Source organism: Mobula hypostoma, chromosome 1 (genome assembly GCF_963921235.1).
Source record: "Mobula hypostoma chromosome 1, sMobHyp1.1, whole genome shotgun sequence".
Lineage (NCBI taxonomy): Eukaryota > Metazoa > Chordata > Chondrichthyes > Myliobatiformes > Myliobatidae > Mobula > Mobula hypostoma.
In genome coordinates this window covers 250,810,462-250,827,722 of record NC_086097.1, presented here as the reverse complement: position 1 = coordinate 250,827,722, position 17,261 = coordinate 250,810,462, and the positions used below count along the sequence as shown (strand labels likewise).

At 42.8% G+C, this 17,261-nt stretch overlaps 1 protein-coding gene across 1 annotated transcript in view; it reads left to right on the top strand.

The window, feature by feature from the left end:
- Positions 1-14,193, top strand: part of gem (GTP binding protein overexpressed in skeletal muscle) — a 43,489-nt gene extending 29,296 nt beyond the window's left edge. The window contains exons 4-5 of the mRNA XM_063067144.1: positions 7,682-7,886; positions 8,964-14,193. Coding sequence (XP_062923214.1) covers positions 7,682-7,886; positions 8,964-9,241 — 483 coding nt within the window. The 3' untranslated portion in view covers positions 9,242-14,193. The remainder of the gene's footprint in view (positions 1-7,681; positions 7,887-8,963) is intronic.
- Positions 14,194-17,261: the final 3,068 nt, after the last annotated feature.

The window sequence follows — 17,261 nt, the reverse complement described above, 5'->3', positions numbered from 1 at the left end:
ATATCTTTTTCCCTGATTCACGTGCTGGCTGCATCTTAACTTCCTCAATGGCTGTGAACGAGGAGGCTGCAACTCTGGGCTGAGGCTTCTGAACACGCAATGGTTTTACATCAGGAGAACAAACGCAACAGCAGTTTGGGAGATAGAGATGTGCAGAATGACAGGAGGCCGAGATGGAGTGGACTTGGGTTATTGTGCTCAGTTCTGGTTGCCTCATATGGAAGTTTCTGTGAGGGTGCAGAGAAGATTTACCAGGATGCTGCCTGTCTTATATGGATAGGTTGAGGACTTTTCTCTTTGGAGCAAAGGAGGATGAGAAGTAACTCAACAGAGGTGTACAAGATGATAAGTGGCATAGATAGAGTGGACAGCCAGTGACCTTTTCCCAGGGTGCAAATGGCCAGTATGAGAGGGCACAATTTTAAGGTGATTGGAGGTGAGGTTTTTACAGAGAGTGGTGGGTATGTGGAAGACAGCAATGATGATAGAGGCAGATACATTAGGGGCACTTAAGAAACTCGTAGATAGGCACATGGATGATATAAAAATGGGGAACTATGTGTGAGGGAAGAGTTAGATTGATCTTAGAGTAGGTTAAAAAATTGGCACAACATCGTGATCCCAACAATGTGTCTTCCACTTCCTCAGCCAGAATGTGACTGTGACAGCTTTTAAATATTCAGACGCTTTGCCTCACTGCCCTTTGAAGGGAAGGATGTTCAGCACAGTAGCATAGTGGTTAGTGTAACACTATTACAGCGCAGTAACCCGGGTTCAATTCCTGCTGCTGTCTGTAACGAGCTTGTATGTTGAGCCCACTGGGGGATTGGCTATGCTGGATTCAGTGTTGTGCAATGATCCGGAGGTGATAAGAGAGCTTAAAGTTAAGGAACCCTTAGGGAACAGTGATCACAATATGATAGAGTTCACTTTGAAACTTGAGAAGGAAAAGGTAAAATCCAATGTGTCGATATTTCAGTGGAATAAAGGAAATTACAATGGCATGAGAGGGGAACTGGCCAAGGTTGACTGGGAAGGGACATTTGCAGGAAGGACAGCAGAGCAGCAATAGCTGGAGTTTCTGCGAAAAATGAGGGAAGTGCAAGACAGATGTATTCCCAATAATCTTCATATGGAAGAAGGACACTACTGTGGCTGACAAGAGGTGTAAGAGCCAAAGTAAAAGCAAAAGAGAGAGCATACAAGGAAGTCAAAGCTAGTGGGAAGATGGAGGATTGGGGAGCTTTTAAAAACTTGCAGAAGGAAACTAAGAAGGTCATTAGGAAGGAAAAGATGAATTATGAAAGGAAGCTGGTGACGAATATCAAAGAAGATACTAAAAGTTTTTTTAAGTATATAAAGGGTAAAAGAGAGTTGAGGGTAGATATAGGACCAATAGAAAATGATGCTGGAGATATTGTAATGAGAGACGCAGAGATGGCAGAGGAATTGAATGTGCATTTTGCATCAGTCCTCACAGTGGAAGACATCTGCAGTATACTGAACATTCAAGAGTGTTAGGAAAGTGAAAATTACGACTGAGAAAGTGCTCAGGAAGCTTAATGGTCTGAGGATGGATAAATCTCCTGGGCCTGATGGAATGTACCCTCGGGTTCTGAAGGAAGTAGCTGGAGAGATTGCGGAGCCACTAACAATGATTTTTCTAGAATCGATAGATTCTGGCATTGTACCGGATGACTGGAAAATTACAGATGTTATTGCACTATTTAAGAAGGATGAGAGGCAGCAGAAAGGAAACTATAGATCTGTTAGCCTGACATCATTGGTTGGGAAGTTGTTGAAATCAATTGTTAGGGATGAAATTACGGAGTACCTGGAGGCACATGACAAGACAGGTCAAAGCCAACATGGTTTCCTGAAAGAAAAATCCTGCCTGACTAACCTACTTAAATTTTTTTGAGGAAATTACAAGCAGGGTAGACAAAAAAGATGCAGTAAATGTAGTGTACTTGGATTTTCAGAAGGCCTTTGACAAGGTGCCACACATGAGGCCGCTTAGCAAGATAAGAGCCCATGGAATTACAGGGGAGATTCTAGCATGGGTGGAGCATTGGCTGGTCGGCAGAAAACAGAGAGTGGGAATAAAGGGATCCTATTCTGGCTGGCTGCCGGTTAGCACTGGAGTTCCACAGGGGTCCGTGTTGGAACCGCTGCTTTTTACGATGTATGTCAATGATTTGGACTATGGGATTAATGAATTTGTAGCTTAATTTGCCAATGATACCAAGATAGGTGGGTAGTGTTGAGGAAACAGAGAGCCCGCAGTGAGACTTCGATAGTTTAGGGGAATGGGCAAAGAAGTGGCAAATGAAATACAATTTTGGAAAGTGTATGGTCATGCACTTTGGTGGAAGAAATAAACAGGCAGACTATTATTTAGATGGGGAGAGAATTCAAAATGTAGAGATGCAAAGGGACTTGGGAGTCCTCGTGCAGGATACCCTAAAGGTTAACCTCTAGGTTGAGCTGGTTGTGCAGAAGGTGAATGCAATGTTAGCATTCATTTCTAGAGGTATAGAATATAAGAGCAGGGATGTGATGTTGAGGCTCTATAGGCACACGTGAGACCACTCTTGGAGTATTGTGTGCAGTTTGGGGCTCCTTTTTTTAGAAAGGATATGCTGACATTGGAGAGGGTTCAGAGAAGATTCACCAGGATGATGAGAAACGTCTGGCAGCTTTTGGTCTGTCTTCCCTGGAGTTCAGGAGAATGAGGGGGGAATCTCATAGAAACATTCAGAATGTTAAAAGGCCTGAACAGATTAGATATGGCAAAGTTATTCCCCATGGTAGGGGATGCTAGGACAAGAGGGCATGACTTCAGGATTGAAGGACGTCCACTTAGAACTGAGATGCGGAGAAATTGCTTTAGTTAGAGGCTGGTAAATCTGTGGAACTTGTTGCCACGAGCAGCTGTGGAGGCCAAGTCATTGGGTGTATTTGAGGCAGAGATAGATAGGTTCTTGATTAGCCAGGGCATCAAAGGGTATGGGGAGAAGGCAGAGGAGTGGAGATGACTGGAAGAATTGGATCAGCCCATGATTGAATGGTGGAGCAGACTCGATGGGCCGAATGGCCTACTTCTGCTCCTATGTCTTATGGTCTTGTGTGAAAGTGTGGGTTTCCTCCGGATGCTTCAGTTTCCTCCCACAGTCTTAACATGTACGGGGAGGGTTAGTGAGCTGTGGGCTTGCCATTTTGACAAAGGGAGCGTGGCTGCGCTTGTGGGCTGCCCCCAGCACATCTTTGGACAGTGCTGCCGATTGACACATGAGAAATAAAACTAATCTTTCATATTTAGTCCAGTCTTTAAGATTCCTGAAGAGTCAGGAGCCTCTATGTCAGAATCGGAGTCAGAATCATACTTAATATCACCCGCATATGTTGTGAAATTTGTCTTTGCAAGCAGCAGTACGTTCAATGCATAATTCTAGAGAAAAAATGCAAATTACAGTATGTGTGTGTGTGTATATATATATATATATATATAGTTAAATAAATAGTGCAAAAATAGAAATTAAAAAATGGTGAGGCGGTGTTCATGGGTTCAATGTCTGTTTAGAAATCAGATGGCAGAAGCTGTTCCAGAATTGTTGAGTGTGTGCCTTCAGACTCTTGTACCTCCTCCCTGATGGTACTCATGAGAACAAGGCATGACCTGGGTGATGGGGGTCCCTAATGATGGCATCACTCCTTGAAGATGTCCTGGATATGACGGAATCTGGTGCCCACGATGGAGCTAACTAAGTTTACAACTTTCTGCAGCTTACTTTGGTTCTGTGCAGTAGTCCCCTCCTCCCCACTCCAGACAGCGATGCCCCAGTTAGAATGCTCTTCACAGTACATCTGTGGAAATTTGCAGGTGTCTTTGATGACATACCAAATCTTCTCAAACTCCTAATGAAATATACCCTGTTGTGCCGCCTTTGTAGCTGCATCAATATGTTGGGTCCAGTCGAGATCCTCAGAGATATTGACACAGGAAATTGACTGTCACTGTCTCCACTTCTGATCCCTCTATGAGGACTGGTGTGTTCCCTTGTCTTACCTTTCCTGAAGTCCGCAGTCAGCTCTTTGGTCCAATTATTTTACCCCTTCTAAATTCCAGCTCTCTGGGAGTCGTGCATGTGGATTCCAGAGTAACACCTCGTGTAATATTTAGATAGCCTCCAATCAGACAGCATGAGCACCAATTTCTCTAACTCAGGGGTTCCAAGCCTTTTTTATGTCATGGACCCCTGCCGTTAACCGAGGGGTCCATGGACCCCAGGTTGGGAACCCCTGCTCTAACTTCTGGTGTTTTCTTCCTTCTCCCCTTCGGTCGTTTCCCATTCCCCGTTCTGGCTCCTCTCTTACACCGCCTCGTCTCCTCACCTGCCCACCAGCTCCCTCTGGTTCCCCTCCTCCCATCTCCTTCTCCCACTTTCTTTTCCAATATTCTTATTAATTTCTTACATAAAAGAATACATAGTAGAATATATTATATATCAATTATAATATAATGAAATCACAGATAAGGTGTAATTATCCCATATCCATATAAAATTAAAATTAAACATAATATTGAAAAGAGATAATTATATTATTACAAAAAAAATCTAAATCCAGTACCAGAAAAAACAGCTGTTAGGTTAAAAAAAAAAGAAAAGGGAAAGATCCTTAACGTATAGTAGAACATATTATTTGCCAACATCTGTGCTTAATAGCAAATCAAAGGCTATGAAAATAATTCAAAAAAGGTCCCCACAATGTTAAAAGATCTTGTCTAGGTTGGGAAATTGAACAGCGAATCTTCTCTTATTCTGGCCTCTTCCCCCTTCCTGTCCTGTCCTGATGAAGGGTCTCGGCCCCAAACGCCGACTGTTTATTCATTCCCACGGATGAGATGCTGTCTGACCCGAGTGCCTCTAGCATTTCGTATGCATTGCTCTGGATTTCCAGCACCTGCACAATCTCTTGTGTTTATGTGGATTCCAGACCCCATGCACGCCAGTGAATTGTAATCTTTACCATTTAAATATCAAAATTGATATTTTCCCATTTTCCCCTATTGGAATCTTTGCATTAGATCTTCACCTACTCAGTCTATTTGCATCTCGTGGTAGATTTTATGTCACACTTACAACTTATGTTCCTATTGTCTTTGACTTCATCAACAAATTATCAATCTATGTACTCCAATCACAAGCAAGAGAAAATCTGCAGATGCTGGAAATCCAAGCAACACACACAAAATGCTGGAGAAACTTAGCAGGCCAGGCATCATCGATGGAAAACAGTACAGTTCTGCCAAGAAAATGGCAGAATTTGTCTTCAAAATGGTTACAATTGATACCTGTGCCTGGCTGGAAGCCTGGGAAGAGTTTATTCACCACATTCTCTTTTACAAAGTTTACACCAGGAGTTTAAACATAAGACATTCTGGAAATCCAGACCAACGCACACAAATGCTGGAAGAACTCAGCAGGTCAGGCAGCATCTATAGAGGGGAAATAGCTAAGACCATAAGCTATAGGAGCAGAATTAGGCCATTTGACCCATTGGGTTTGCTCCACCATTTCATCATGGCTGATCCATTTCCCCCTCAGCCCCAATCTCCTGCCTTCTCCCCATATCCCTTCATGCCCTGAGCAATCAAGAATCTATCAACCTCAGCCTTAAATATACATAAAGATGTGGCCTCCACAGCTGCCTGTGGCAATAAATTCCACAGATTCACCACTCTCTGGTTAAAGTTCCTCCTCATCTCCGTTCTAAAAGGACCCCCCTCTATTCTGAGGCTGTCTCCTCTGGTCTTAGACTGACCCACCAAAGGAAACATCCTTCAACAATCGATGTTTCAGTTTGAGGCTCTTCGTCAGAACTGGAAAGGATGGGAGAAGACGCTAGAATAAGAAAGTGGGAGAGTCGAAGAGTTTTATGAATTTTTACAATGGAAAAGATTAATTGAGTAAATCAGTCCAAGAGCAACACACACAAAATGCTGGAGGAACTCAGCAGGTCAGGCAGCATCTATGGAAATGAATAAACAGTCAACATCTCAGATCTTCACCAGTACTGGAAATGAAGAGGGAAGAAGCCAGAATAAGAAGGTGGGGGAAGGGAGGAAGTACAAACTAGCTAGTGAGAGGCGATACCAGGTGAGGGGGAAGATGGGTGGGTTGGGGAAGGGGAATGAAATAAGAAGCTGGAGGTGACAGGGAAAGAGGTAAAGTGCTGAAGAAGAAAGAATTTGACGGGAGAGGATAGTGGACCATAGGAAAAAGGAAGGAGGTGGGCAGGTGAGGTGCTAGCATTTCCTTTCTTAGGTAAGGGGCCCAAAATAAAAGAAGACAAGCCTGTAAACTGTACTGTGTAATATAGTTTTGCACTGTGTGGGACCCGGAGTGATCATTTAAGAAATTGCATACTGGAATTGTGCGTGGATGTTGGAATGAACTTGTTGAAATTTGTTGGTGTGAACCTTCGGTAGCTTCAAAACCGGTCCTGAAGAATGGTCTTGGCTGAATTGTTGACTCTTTACTCCTCTCCATAGATGCTGCCTGACCTGCTGAGTTCCTCCAGCATTTTGTGTGGGTTGCTCTGGATTTCCAGCATCTGCAGAATCTCTTGTGTTTACATGCTGCAGATGCAGATGATCCTGTTGAAGGATTTTAGTCCAAAATGTTGACCGTTTATTCCTCTCCAAGATGCTGGCTAACCTGCTGAGTTCCTCCAGCAAGTCATGTCAATGGTCCAGTTTAATATCAGAGAATGTATACAGTACGCAACCTGAAATTCTTACTCTTCACAGTCATCCACAAAACAGAAGGAAAATCCCCAAAGAATGAATGACAGAAGAAAATTAGAACCCTAAAGACCCCACTCCCCCCATTTGCTCCAGCTCCATGCAATAACAAAGCTCCCAGCGACCTCGATCTAGAGACTATCAGGAACTACTGTCCATCCCAACATTTCAACATCCCACAGGCTCTCTCTCTCTCACTAACAAGGTAGAAAGAGATATCACTCCTGCAGCAAACGAGGGGGGAGGCCAACAGCTCGCTGTTCCGATGTTACAATCTGCTGCATGGCTTGTTCGAGCTCCCAGGGTCCGAGGGTCTTCTTTCGACAGCAACATGCACTGCTGTCTTGATGTGTCAGTTGGCAGCACTGGTGAGGAACCAGGTCATTCACAGGGCTGCACCCCGCAGGTGCACCTCTTCCAGGCTGCACCCAGAGATATCAAAAACGCCAGGCCGCCTGACGAGTCCTGAGAGCGGGAGCCCGCTGCCCGTGAAGAGCTGCAGTTTGAGTGCAGCTGTAGATCACGGACTCTGACAGGATCCCAGCCACTTTGAAAAGGGGAAAAGAGACATTAAAAGAGGAAAATCAAACTGTTTTGCAGATGTACTGTAAGAATTCACCCAGGTCTGCAAAAACCTCTGCCGCCATTTTGTGTGTGCTGCTGTGGATTTCCAGCATCTGCAGAATCTCTTGTGTTTGAAATCAGACTAATGCAGTTTCTGCTCTGTGGACTTTCCTACTGAGTATTCAGTTATCTTCTCCGGCATATGGCACTGTAGTTGAACATGATGTAAAGTAAAATGGAACATGATGGTTTTTCTGTTCAGAAATAGGATTGATTTTGGTTTTTCTCATCTCAATCTGTGCTTGGCAGGATGAAGACAGCTGGGTGCAGGATCACTGTATGCAGATTGGCGACGCTTATCTCATCGTCTACTCCATCACAGACAGAGCAAGTTTTGAGAAAGCGTCTGAGCTTCGTATTCAGCTCCGGAGGACGCGGCAGGCTGAGGATATTCCAATTATACTAGTTGGGAATAAATGTGATCTTGTGCGATGTCGGGAGGTATCAGTGGCAGGTATGTTTCTCCTTGGTTCCCTAAGGTTCTTGTAGCTGGGATGGTAGTGGGGACGAGCTCCCACTACCTATTAAACGCTCCCAATGATGTGCATCTCAGATAGCCTCTGACAGCTGTCCAGCTCCTGGCCTTCACATCTGGCTTAGTTACCAAGTCCAGTGGTACCGTTTCTACTGACAGGAGAAGGGGTAAAGGCAGGTTACTGCTGCCTTAAGACCTTTTGCTTTGGATAGATGGTATTTGTCAGCAGTGGTCGGCAGCTCATCTAGGAGAGGGAAAACTCTGATCTTAAACCTCCGCTGCTTTGGAGCTATACCCACTCGGGGTTGGCTTCAGGAGTGAACGCTGAGGAAAAATCCAGAGCTGGAGTTTCTAAGGCAGTCCGATGTTGAGTTCAACGCTGACTGGCATCTCCTGCTGAGCTGCTGGTGCCAAACTGTTTTGGTCTCTGACGTTCCTCTGGGCTGATCAGATGAGAAGCGTGCTGCATAGGTAACAGCTTGCCCTCCATGTCATACAGCCTTGGCTTGCACAAAGGCAGCATCCATGGTCAAACCCCCCCCCCACTAATAGAGTGCTCCAGTCCTGACATGGGTGTTATGTAGCCTCCTTCCTGATGGGAGCGGGACAAACAGTACATGAGCAGGGTTGGTGGGATCCTTTATGATCTGAGGTGTTGTTTCCTCATTAATACCTGTCATAAGCGTCTTGTGTCACAACTGGGGGTGTGGTTTACAGTGTAAGCAGCTCCGGTTCAATTCCCGCCACTCCCAGTAAGGGGTTTGTACTGTGACTTGTTCTCCCTGTGACTGCGTGGGTTTCCTCCAGGTGCTCTGGTTTCCTCCCACAGTCCAAAGACGTACCAGTTAGTAGGTTCATCGGTCAGATGGGTGTAATTTGGTGGAGTGGGCACGCTGGGCTGTAAGGATTTGTTATCGTGCTGTATCTCTAAAAGAAAATTCAAAGATCAGAAATTTCCCAACCTTTCCTCCTTAAAATATTGTTGCAGTTCTGTGTTTATTGACTCTGCTCAGAAGACATGTTATGTGTAGCTTCAATCTCTTTTCCCATCTGCAGAGGGGCGATCCTGCGCCGTTGTTTTCGACTGCAAGTTCATCGAGACCTCAGCTGCAGTTCAGCATAACGTGCAGGAGCTCTTCGAAGGAATTGTGCGGCAGGTCAGACTCCGGAGGGACAGCAAGGAAGTGAATGATCGGCGGATGGCCCAGTACAAAAGGCGGGAGAGCTTTCCGAGGAGGGCCCGGCGCTTTTTGGATAGACTGGTAGCAAAAAACAATAAAAAGATGGCTTATAAAGTTCGATCAAAATCTTGCCACGATCTTTCTGTGCTATAAAAAATATGGATGGCCATAGTTAAAATGGTGACATCAGACTATTATAGTGAAGAGTTTGGTTAATCGATCTATATTAGATTATATACTTGGACTCGGTTGGTTTACAGTTGTGTCGAATTTGCGTTGTGACAGAATTCATAAGAACACAACTTCTCTGTGAGTATTGGTCATAGGACATTACATCACGGAAACAGACCATTCAGCCCATCTAGCCTGTGCCAAACTGTTTCTCTGCCTAGTCCTTTGACCTTGACCATTGCCCTCCATACCCCTCTTATACATGTACTCTACCTATCCAAATTTCTCTTAAAATGCTGCAATTGAACCCACATGTGCCACTTGTCCTGACAGCTCGTTCCACACTCTCACCACGCTCTGAGTAAAGAAGCTCCCCCTCATCTTCCCCTGAAACATTTTACCTTTCACCCTTAACCTATGACCTCTAGTTGAAGTCCCACCCAACCTCAGTGGAATAAGCCTACTTCCGTTTACCCTATCTATACCCTTCATAATTTTGTATACCCCTATCAAATCTCCCCTCTTTCTCCTACTCTGTAGGTGGATAAGGTGGGTAAGGAATTTGTTTCAAGGTCTCTCAGGGATGTTGTCCCTACATTGATCTATAATTGATAACCAGTCATCCTATCACTCAAACTTGAACAAATCAATATCTTTTACTTGATCTCCAGTGGCTCAGGTGTAGAACTGGAACGGGAAATGGGATGGATCTTTTAATTTAACACACAAACATTCTGACATGCTGTCCTTCAAAAATACTCTCCTACATCTTTGGCTGCATGTCTAGGGAGGGGTATGAAGGCTTATGGTTCAGATGTGGGTAACAGATCAGCATTGACTAGATGAGCCAAAGGGCCTGTTTATGTGCTGTAGAGCTATGACACTCTTCTTCAAAAACACTTTCCATCTTTGGATACATGTCCATGGAGGAGTATGAAGACATACCGCATGGTCCTGGTGTGGGTAACAGATCAGCATGGACTAGATGGGCTGAATAACCAGCTTCTGTGGTAGAGCTATATGACTCTGTCTCATTAATTATCCAGTTTATCACTGCTATCATTGAAATTATATTCTATTTAATGTGTATGTGGAGTGTATGAGATTGAATTCCACTTAATATGAATGAATTATATTTGTATGAAGAACTAATTTGAATAACCCAGCATTTTTCTGAACTATCTCTTTCAAATAATTTTTAATTGTAACTATCATATATTTTCACATAGAATCATTGAGGCACAGAGCACTACAGCAAAGAAACAGGCCCTTCAGCCCATCTAGTTCATGCCAAACTATTATTCTGCCTGTATTTTTAATATATATTTTTCCAGGAAGGTTTTGTGCATTTATTATAAACAATTTAACCAAAAGTCTTTTTAGTATGATTAATATTATTGTGGACAAAATTTTGTATTTAAGATGGAATTTTCTGATTATAATCTATTTTTAAGCAAAATAATGTTTAGTTATTTTATGATGAACTTCAATTTATAACTTTGTGTACAGTGTGCAGGCTTGTACTTTGAATCTATATTTTTGTGTATATTGCAATATGCAAGGCTGTTAAAACAGCTGTTTTCCAGTTGGCCTAATGGGGGCCAACAAGAGAAATAAATTCTGATTTCCCAAAATACTGTTCAGGAAATGTAGAGGAGGCTTGACCCAAATGTAGAGGAACAGAGACATTTAAGCTATCACTTTACTAATAAACTACAAAATAACAAGCTGCGAGGGGCCACAAAACAAGAAAAAACACAAGTCAACAAGGCTGGATGGTCCGATGAGAGAACAGGGACTGCGGATGAGAGCTGGGTTTCGATAGGTTGCAGGTGACGAGTTGGAAATGAGTGGCAGGTGACTCCTGTTAGCTGGGTGGAACTTGGGAGTAGTCTGCCTGTGCAGGTCTGGCAAATATTCAGTTTACAGAATGATAATCCCATTAAAGTTCACTGCTTGTTTGAACTTGCTGCTGAGCTTTTATTAAGAATACTTAATGAGAATGAATTTTATTAGTCACTTATCCATTTTGACTTTGCGTTTTCATAGTGAAGGCTGAATAACAACACTGAAAATTAAACATTTTGCAATCTTCAAGTCCAAGTTCAAGTTTATTGTCATCTGACTGCACATTTATACAATGCTCCTCCGGACCACAGTGCTCCCACAAAACATGTATCACACACAGCACATGAAACAAAATATTACCCCAAATAAGTTAATAAAGTATACTTCAAAGAGCATGTAGTGCGCAGCAGAGGTAAATGGTAAACAGCTCACTATCTTAGGGAGGAGACCTCGGCAGTGCATTCATTCGTCTCTCAGCCTGAGGGGAGAAGCTGCTTTGAAGTTGGTAATTGTATGCAACAGTTGTACAAGATAAATCTGGACATTTGGTGGGAGATGTTACCAGCTCTGTCCTTTGGTGGTGGAACAACATTGTTAATTTAAGGCACATCCAGATTTTCTTGCCTCTGCTCTAGGTGAACTTAATTCATATTTTGTCTGAATACATACCATAATCAGATAAATTTAAATAAGTTTTTGATTGGTTGGATATGAACAGTGTATGAGTTACAGCCAGCTAATACTCACTCAGTGGCCACTTTATTAGGTTCCTCCTTTTGAAATGAGAGGCAACGTGGATCAAACTAAGTGCATATCTTCAAGTCACCTACACTCAATGGCCACTTTATTTGGTACCTCCTGTATCTAACAAAGTGGCTGCTGAGTGTATGTTCATGGTCTCCCTCTGATGAAGCCCATCCACTTCAAAGTTCAACATATTGTGCATTCTGAGATGCTTTTCTGTGCACCACTGTTGTAAGGTGTGGTTACGTAAGTTACTGCCAGCTTGAAACAGTCTTGCCATTCTCCTCTGACCTCTCATTAACAAGCTGCTTCACCCACAGGACTGCCACTCACTGGAGTTTATTTCTGATTTTCACACCATTCTCTGTAAACTCTAGAGATTGTTGTGCATTAAAATTCCAGATCAGCAGTTTCTGTGATACTCAAACCGCCCTATCTGGTACCTACAATCATTCAAAGTCACTTGGATCACATTTCTTCCCCATTCTGATGTTTGGTCTGAACAACAACTGAACCTCGTGACCATGCCTGCATGCTTTTATGCATTGAGTTGCTGCCAAATGATTGGCTGGTTAAATATTTGCATTAACGAGCAGGTGTACAGGTGTAATGAAGTGGCCACTGACTGTATAAAAGACCGATGGTGATTCTGCACAGTAAAGTCAATCACAAATCATTTTGGGAAATGCAGAAAGAACAACAGTGTTATTAAAAGCATTCTGATGATTAACATGACAGAAAATTCGTGACAGAAAAGAATGAAGCAGTTGGTTAATGTATTGCAGTAAAAATTTTTGGTGAAAACCACAGATCAATTTATTTGAGATAATTCCCTATTTATAATTATTTTTCAACATAATTCTTCACCTGGAAATACTTAAGTAAAAATATGAAGTATAGGTGTGACTTTGAATGAATGTTATAATCTATCTTTGAAACCAGTCACCCATCCCCCTCCCACATCCACATACCTTCCCTCTCACCTGACTTCACCTATCACCTGCACGTTTGTACTCCTTTTCCCTTTTTTTACTCTCTCCTTGCACTGCTTGTTTAATTTAATTTTTAATTTGTATACTTCTAATTGTAATTTGTACATTTTATTGTTACATATTGTACTGCTGCCACAAAACAACAAACTTCAGAATATATGCTAGTGGTATTAAGGGCATAAGATATAGGAGCAGAATTAGGCCATTTGGCCCATCGCGTCTGCTTCACCACTTTCATCTTGGCTGATCCATTTTCCTTCTCAGCCCCAATCTCCTGCCTCCTCTCCGTATCCCTTCATGCCCTGACCAATCAAGAATCTTCCAACTTCTGCCTTAAGTATACCCGATGATTTGGCCTCCACAGCCGTCGGTGGCAATGAATTCCACAGATTCACCTGATTAACACTGATTCAGATTCAGATTTCCCCTCCCCCAACATTCTGGCCTCTTCCCCCTTCCGTTTCAGTCCTGATGAAGGGTTTCGGCCTAAAACGTTGACTGTTAATTCACTTCCTTAGCTGCTGCCTGACCTGCTGAGTTCCTCCAACGTTTTTTGTGTGTGTCACTTATAACTCTGTTATGAAACGTTCAATATTAACGTGTGAATTAACACCAGAGATTCTGTAGATGCTAGAAATCCAGAGTAATACACACAAATGCTGGAAGAACTCAGCAGGTTAGGCAGCATCCATGGAGTGGGGTAAACAGTCGACATTTTCTTTTTTCCTTTTCCCCTCTCCCTTTTCTCTTCTTCTATTCCCCACTCTGGCTTCTTTTCTCTTCTCCTCACCTGCCTATCACCTCCCCGTGGTGCCCCTCCTCTTTCCCTTTCTCCCATGGTCCACTCTCCTCTCCTATCACATTTCTTCTTCAACCCTTTACCTTTTCCATCTATCACCTCCCAGCTCTTAACTTCAGTCCTCCTCCCTCACCCACCTGGCTTCGCCTATCACCTTTGAGCTTGTCTTCCTTCTCCTCCCCCCCCACCTTCTTATTCTGGCTTATTCCCCCCACCTTTCCAGTCCTGGTGAAGGGTCTCGCCTGAAATGTCGACTGTTTATTCATTTCCATAGATGCTGCCTGACCTGCTGAGTTCCTCCAGCTTCTTGTGTGCGTTGCTCTGGATCTGCAGAAACTCTGGTGTGTTTTTGAAATTGGCCCCCTATTCTGCAGCTCTGAAGTCACAATTTGTAAAGAAAATTGTTAAATCTTATTTCTCAGGTTCAGGATCTTCCTCTAAGCGGTGACATGATATATGTTTAATATTTTATACAGCACTATTCGATGACAAAGTATATGGTTTATTGTTTATACTGGAATATTCTTTAAATCATTCAAATATGCATTCAAAATGACAATATTCAGATATTTAATAAAAAATATCATGAATCTTAAACTGTTTGACTTGTGCATTCTTGATGTTCTTTGACTTTGATCCAGAGAAGGCCAAGGGCGTCTCTTCTTCTTAAACCCCATCACCTTCTTCACTCTTCACTCTTCACTCAGCTTCACTCACAACAACAATGAACTGTTTCTGTTCCCACAGCCAGTGGACCAGTTTCAGGGACCCTGCATCTCATGTTCTCAATATTTATTTATTCATTCTATCTCTCTCTCTCTCTCTCTCTCTCTCTCTCTCTCTCTCTCTCTCTCTCTCTCTCTCACACACACACACACACTCACAAACACCCACACACACCCGTACATGCACACACAGACACTCTCTCTCACACAAACACACTCGTACCCACGCATGCTCACACATATTCTCTCTCACAATCACTCACACACACGCACACTCGCACACACACACACACACACTCATACACACACACACACACTCACACACATTCACATACACCCACCCACACTCTCACATACGCACATGCATATACAACCCCCCACACACACTAACCCAATTACACACACTCATATCCACACATTCACAGACTACACACCTAGATACTCATACCCACACCCACACAGACACACACCTGTACTTGACGTGAACGCGATGGAAATCTGATCAGCAACAACGATTTTCATTATAAAATGAACAACATCTATAACTTCAAGAGGTAACAGCAAGGTCTCAATGTAACCAATCTGGGAATGGGGGTCCATAATTCATTGAAAGTGGTGTCACAGGTAGATAGGGCCATAAAGAAAGCTTTTGGCACATTGGCCTTCATGGGACAAAGTACTAAGTACAGAAGATGGGATGTTATGTTGAAGTTGTATAAGATGTTGGTGAGGCCTAATTTGGGGTATTGTGTGCAGGTTTGGTCATCTACCTACAGGAACAATCTACCTACAGGAACAATGTAAATAAGATTGAAAGAGTACAGAGAAAATTTACAAGTATGTTGCTGGGTCTGGAGGATCTGAGTTATAAAGAAAGATTGAATAGGTTAGGACTTTATTTCTTAGAACAAAGAAGATTGAGGGGAGATTTGATAGAGGTAGACAAAATTACGAGGGGTATAGATGGGGTAAACGCAAGCAGGCTTTTTTCATTGAGGTTGGGTGGGACTACAACCAGAGTCATGGGTTACGGGTGAAAGGTGTAAGGGGACCATGAGGGGAAACTCCCTCACAGAGGGTGTTGAGAGTGCACAATGAGCCATCAGCACGAGTGATGCACATGAGCTTGATTTCAACGTTTCAGAGAAGTTTAGAAAGGTAGGGGTATGGAGGGCTATGGTCCTGGTGCAGGCTGATGGGAGTAGGCACAGACCAGATGGGCCAAAGGGCCTGTTTTTGTGCTGTAGCTCTTTGTACTGGGATCAAACTGCCGCTGTAAGAATAGACGGAGAAGTGAGTCAGTTTACGAAAATCAAGAGAGGCGTTAGACAAGGGTGTGTTTTCTCCCCTGATTTGTTTAATGTGTACAGTGAAACAATATTACAAAAAATAAGAGATATCTTGGGAATCAAAGTTGGCGGTGAAAACATCAATAATTTCAGATACGCAGATGACACTGTGTTAATTGCAAGTACGGAGAAAGAACTACAAAACTTAATTGATATAATTGTTGAAGAAAGTGCAAAAATGGGTCTATCTATCAATTGCAAAAAGACAGAATGTATGGTGATATCCAAAAAGAAGGAGAATCCTATCTGCAGGCTAAGAATAAATGGGGAAGACATAAAACAAGTACAGAACTTTTGCTACTTAGGAAGCTGGGTGACATCAGATTATCATGGACGAAACAAATATCTAATGAGGACGTCATGAACAGAGCAAACACAAAAAGAGAAATACTGTATGAGATCATGAAAAGGCAACGTAACTTCATTGGACATGTGATTAGGAAAGAGGAGTTAGAATGCACGGTAATTATGGGAAAGATTGAAGGGAATTAAGCAAGAGGAAGACAAAGACAAATGATGATGGAGACAGCAGCCAGAGAATTGGAAATGAATACCAATGAATTGATCCACTTGACCCGAAACAGGAGTGTGTGGGCCATGGCAGTCAAAGCTCAAACTGGGCACAGCACCTGATGATGATGATGATGATGATGATGATGATTTCTCTGTCACTCTGTGGCCGTATGACTCAGTCATCAGGCTGAATCTAAACACCCGAAGGAAGATATATAATGATTTTAAGAACACATGTTCCTTGTGAAGAGTAATTTAAGAATGTGTTGTTAAACATTCCATGTCATATTATACTTAATGTCATAATGATACAACGATATAATTTTCCAAAACTAACTCATTACTTCAATCATTTAGCAGGAAGTGGTGACAGATCCTTCAAGATGAAATATCTGGGGTTAGACACACACTGAAAATATCCACAGCCCATCTGCATAAATTATTGCAATGCTTATGTTGGAGAGTTTCGCACAGACTCTATTACAGCATCCGTGACCTAGGTTCAATCCTTATCTGTAAGGAGTTTGTGCGTTCTCCTCATGACCATGTGGGTCTCCTCCAGGTGCTCTGGTTTCCTCCCACATTCCAAAGACGTGTAGGTCAGTTGGTTTGTTGGTCACACGGTTGTAATTGGGCAGTGTGGGCTTGTTGGGTCAGAAGGACAATCAGATAATAAAACCATGATATGGGAGCAGAACAAGGCCATTCGACCCATTGAGTCTGCTCCACCATTCCATCATAGCCGTCTTATTATCCCGTAAACCCCATTTTCCTGCCTTCTCCCACCTTCTCCCTGTAACCTTTGACACACTTCCAATATTACCTGTTATCTCTAAGTAGAATTAGAATCGGATTTATTATCCATGGTTTATATGATGTGAAATGTGTGGTTTTGTGGCAACAGTACAGTGCAGAGCATAAAATTACAACATCATCACCATTCTGTGCCCTGTCATGTGACGTGGGCGATCACAGGCTTCCATCTGTCTTTAATCTGAGAAGTTCTCATAAGCTCTTCAAAACTTTTTCCTG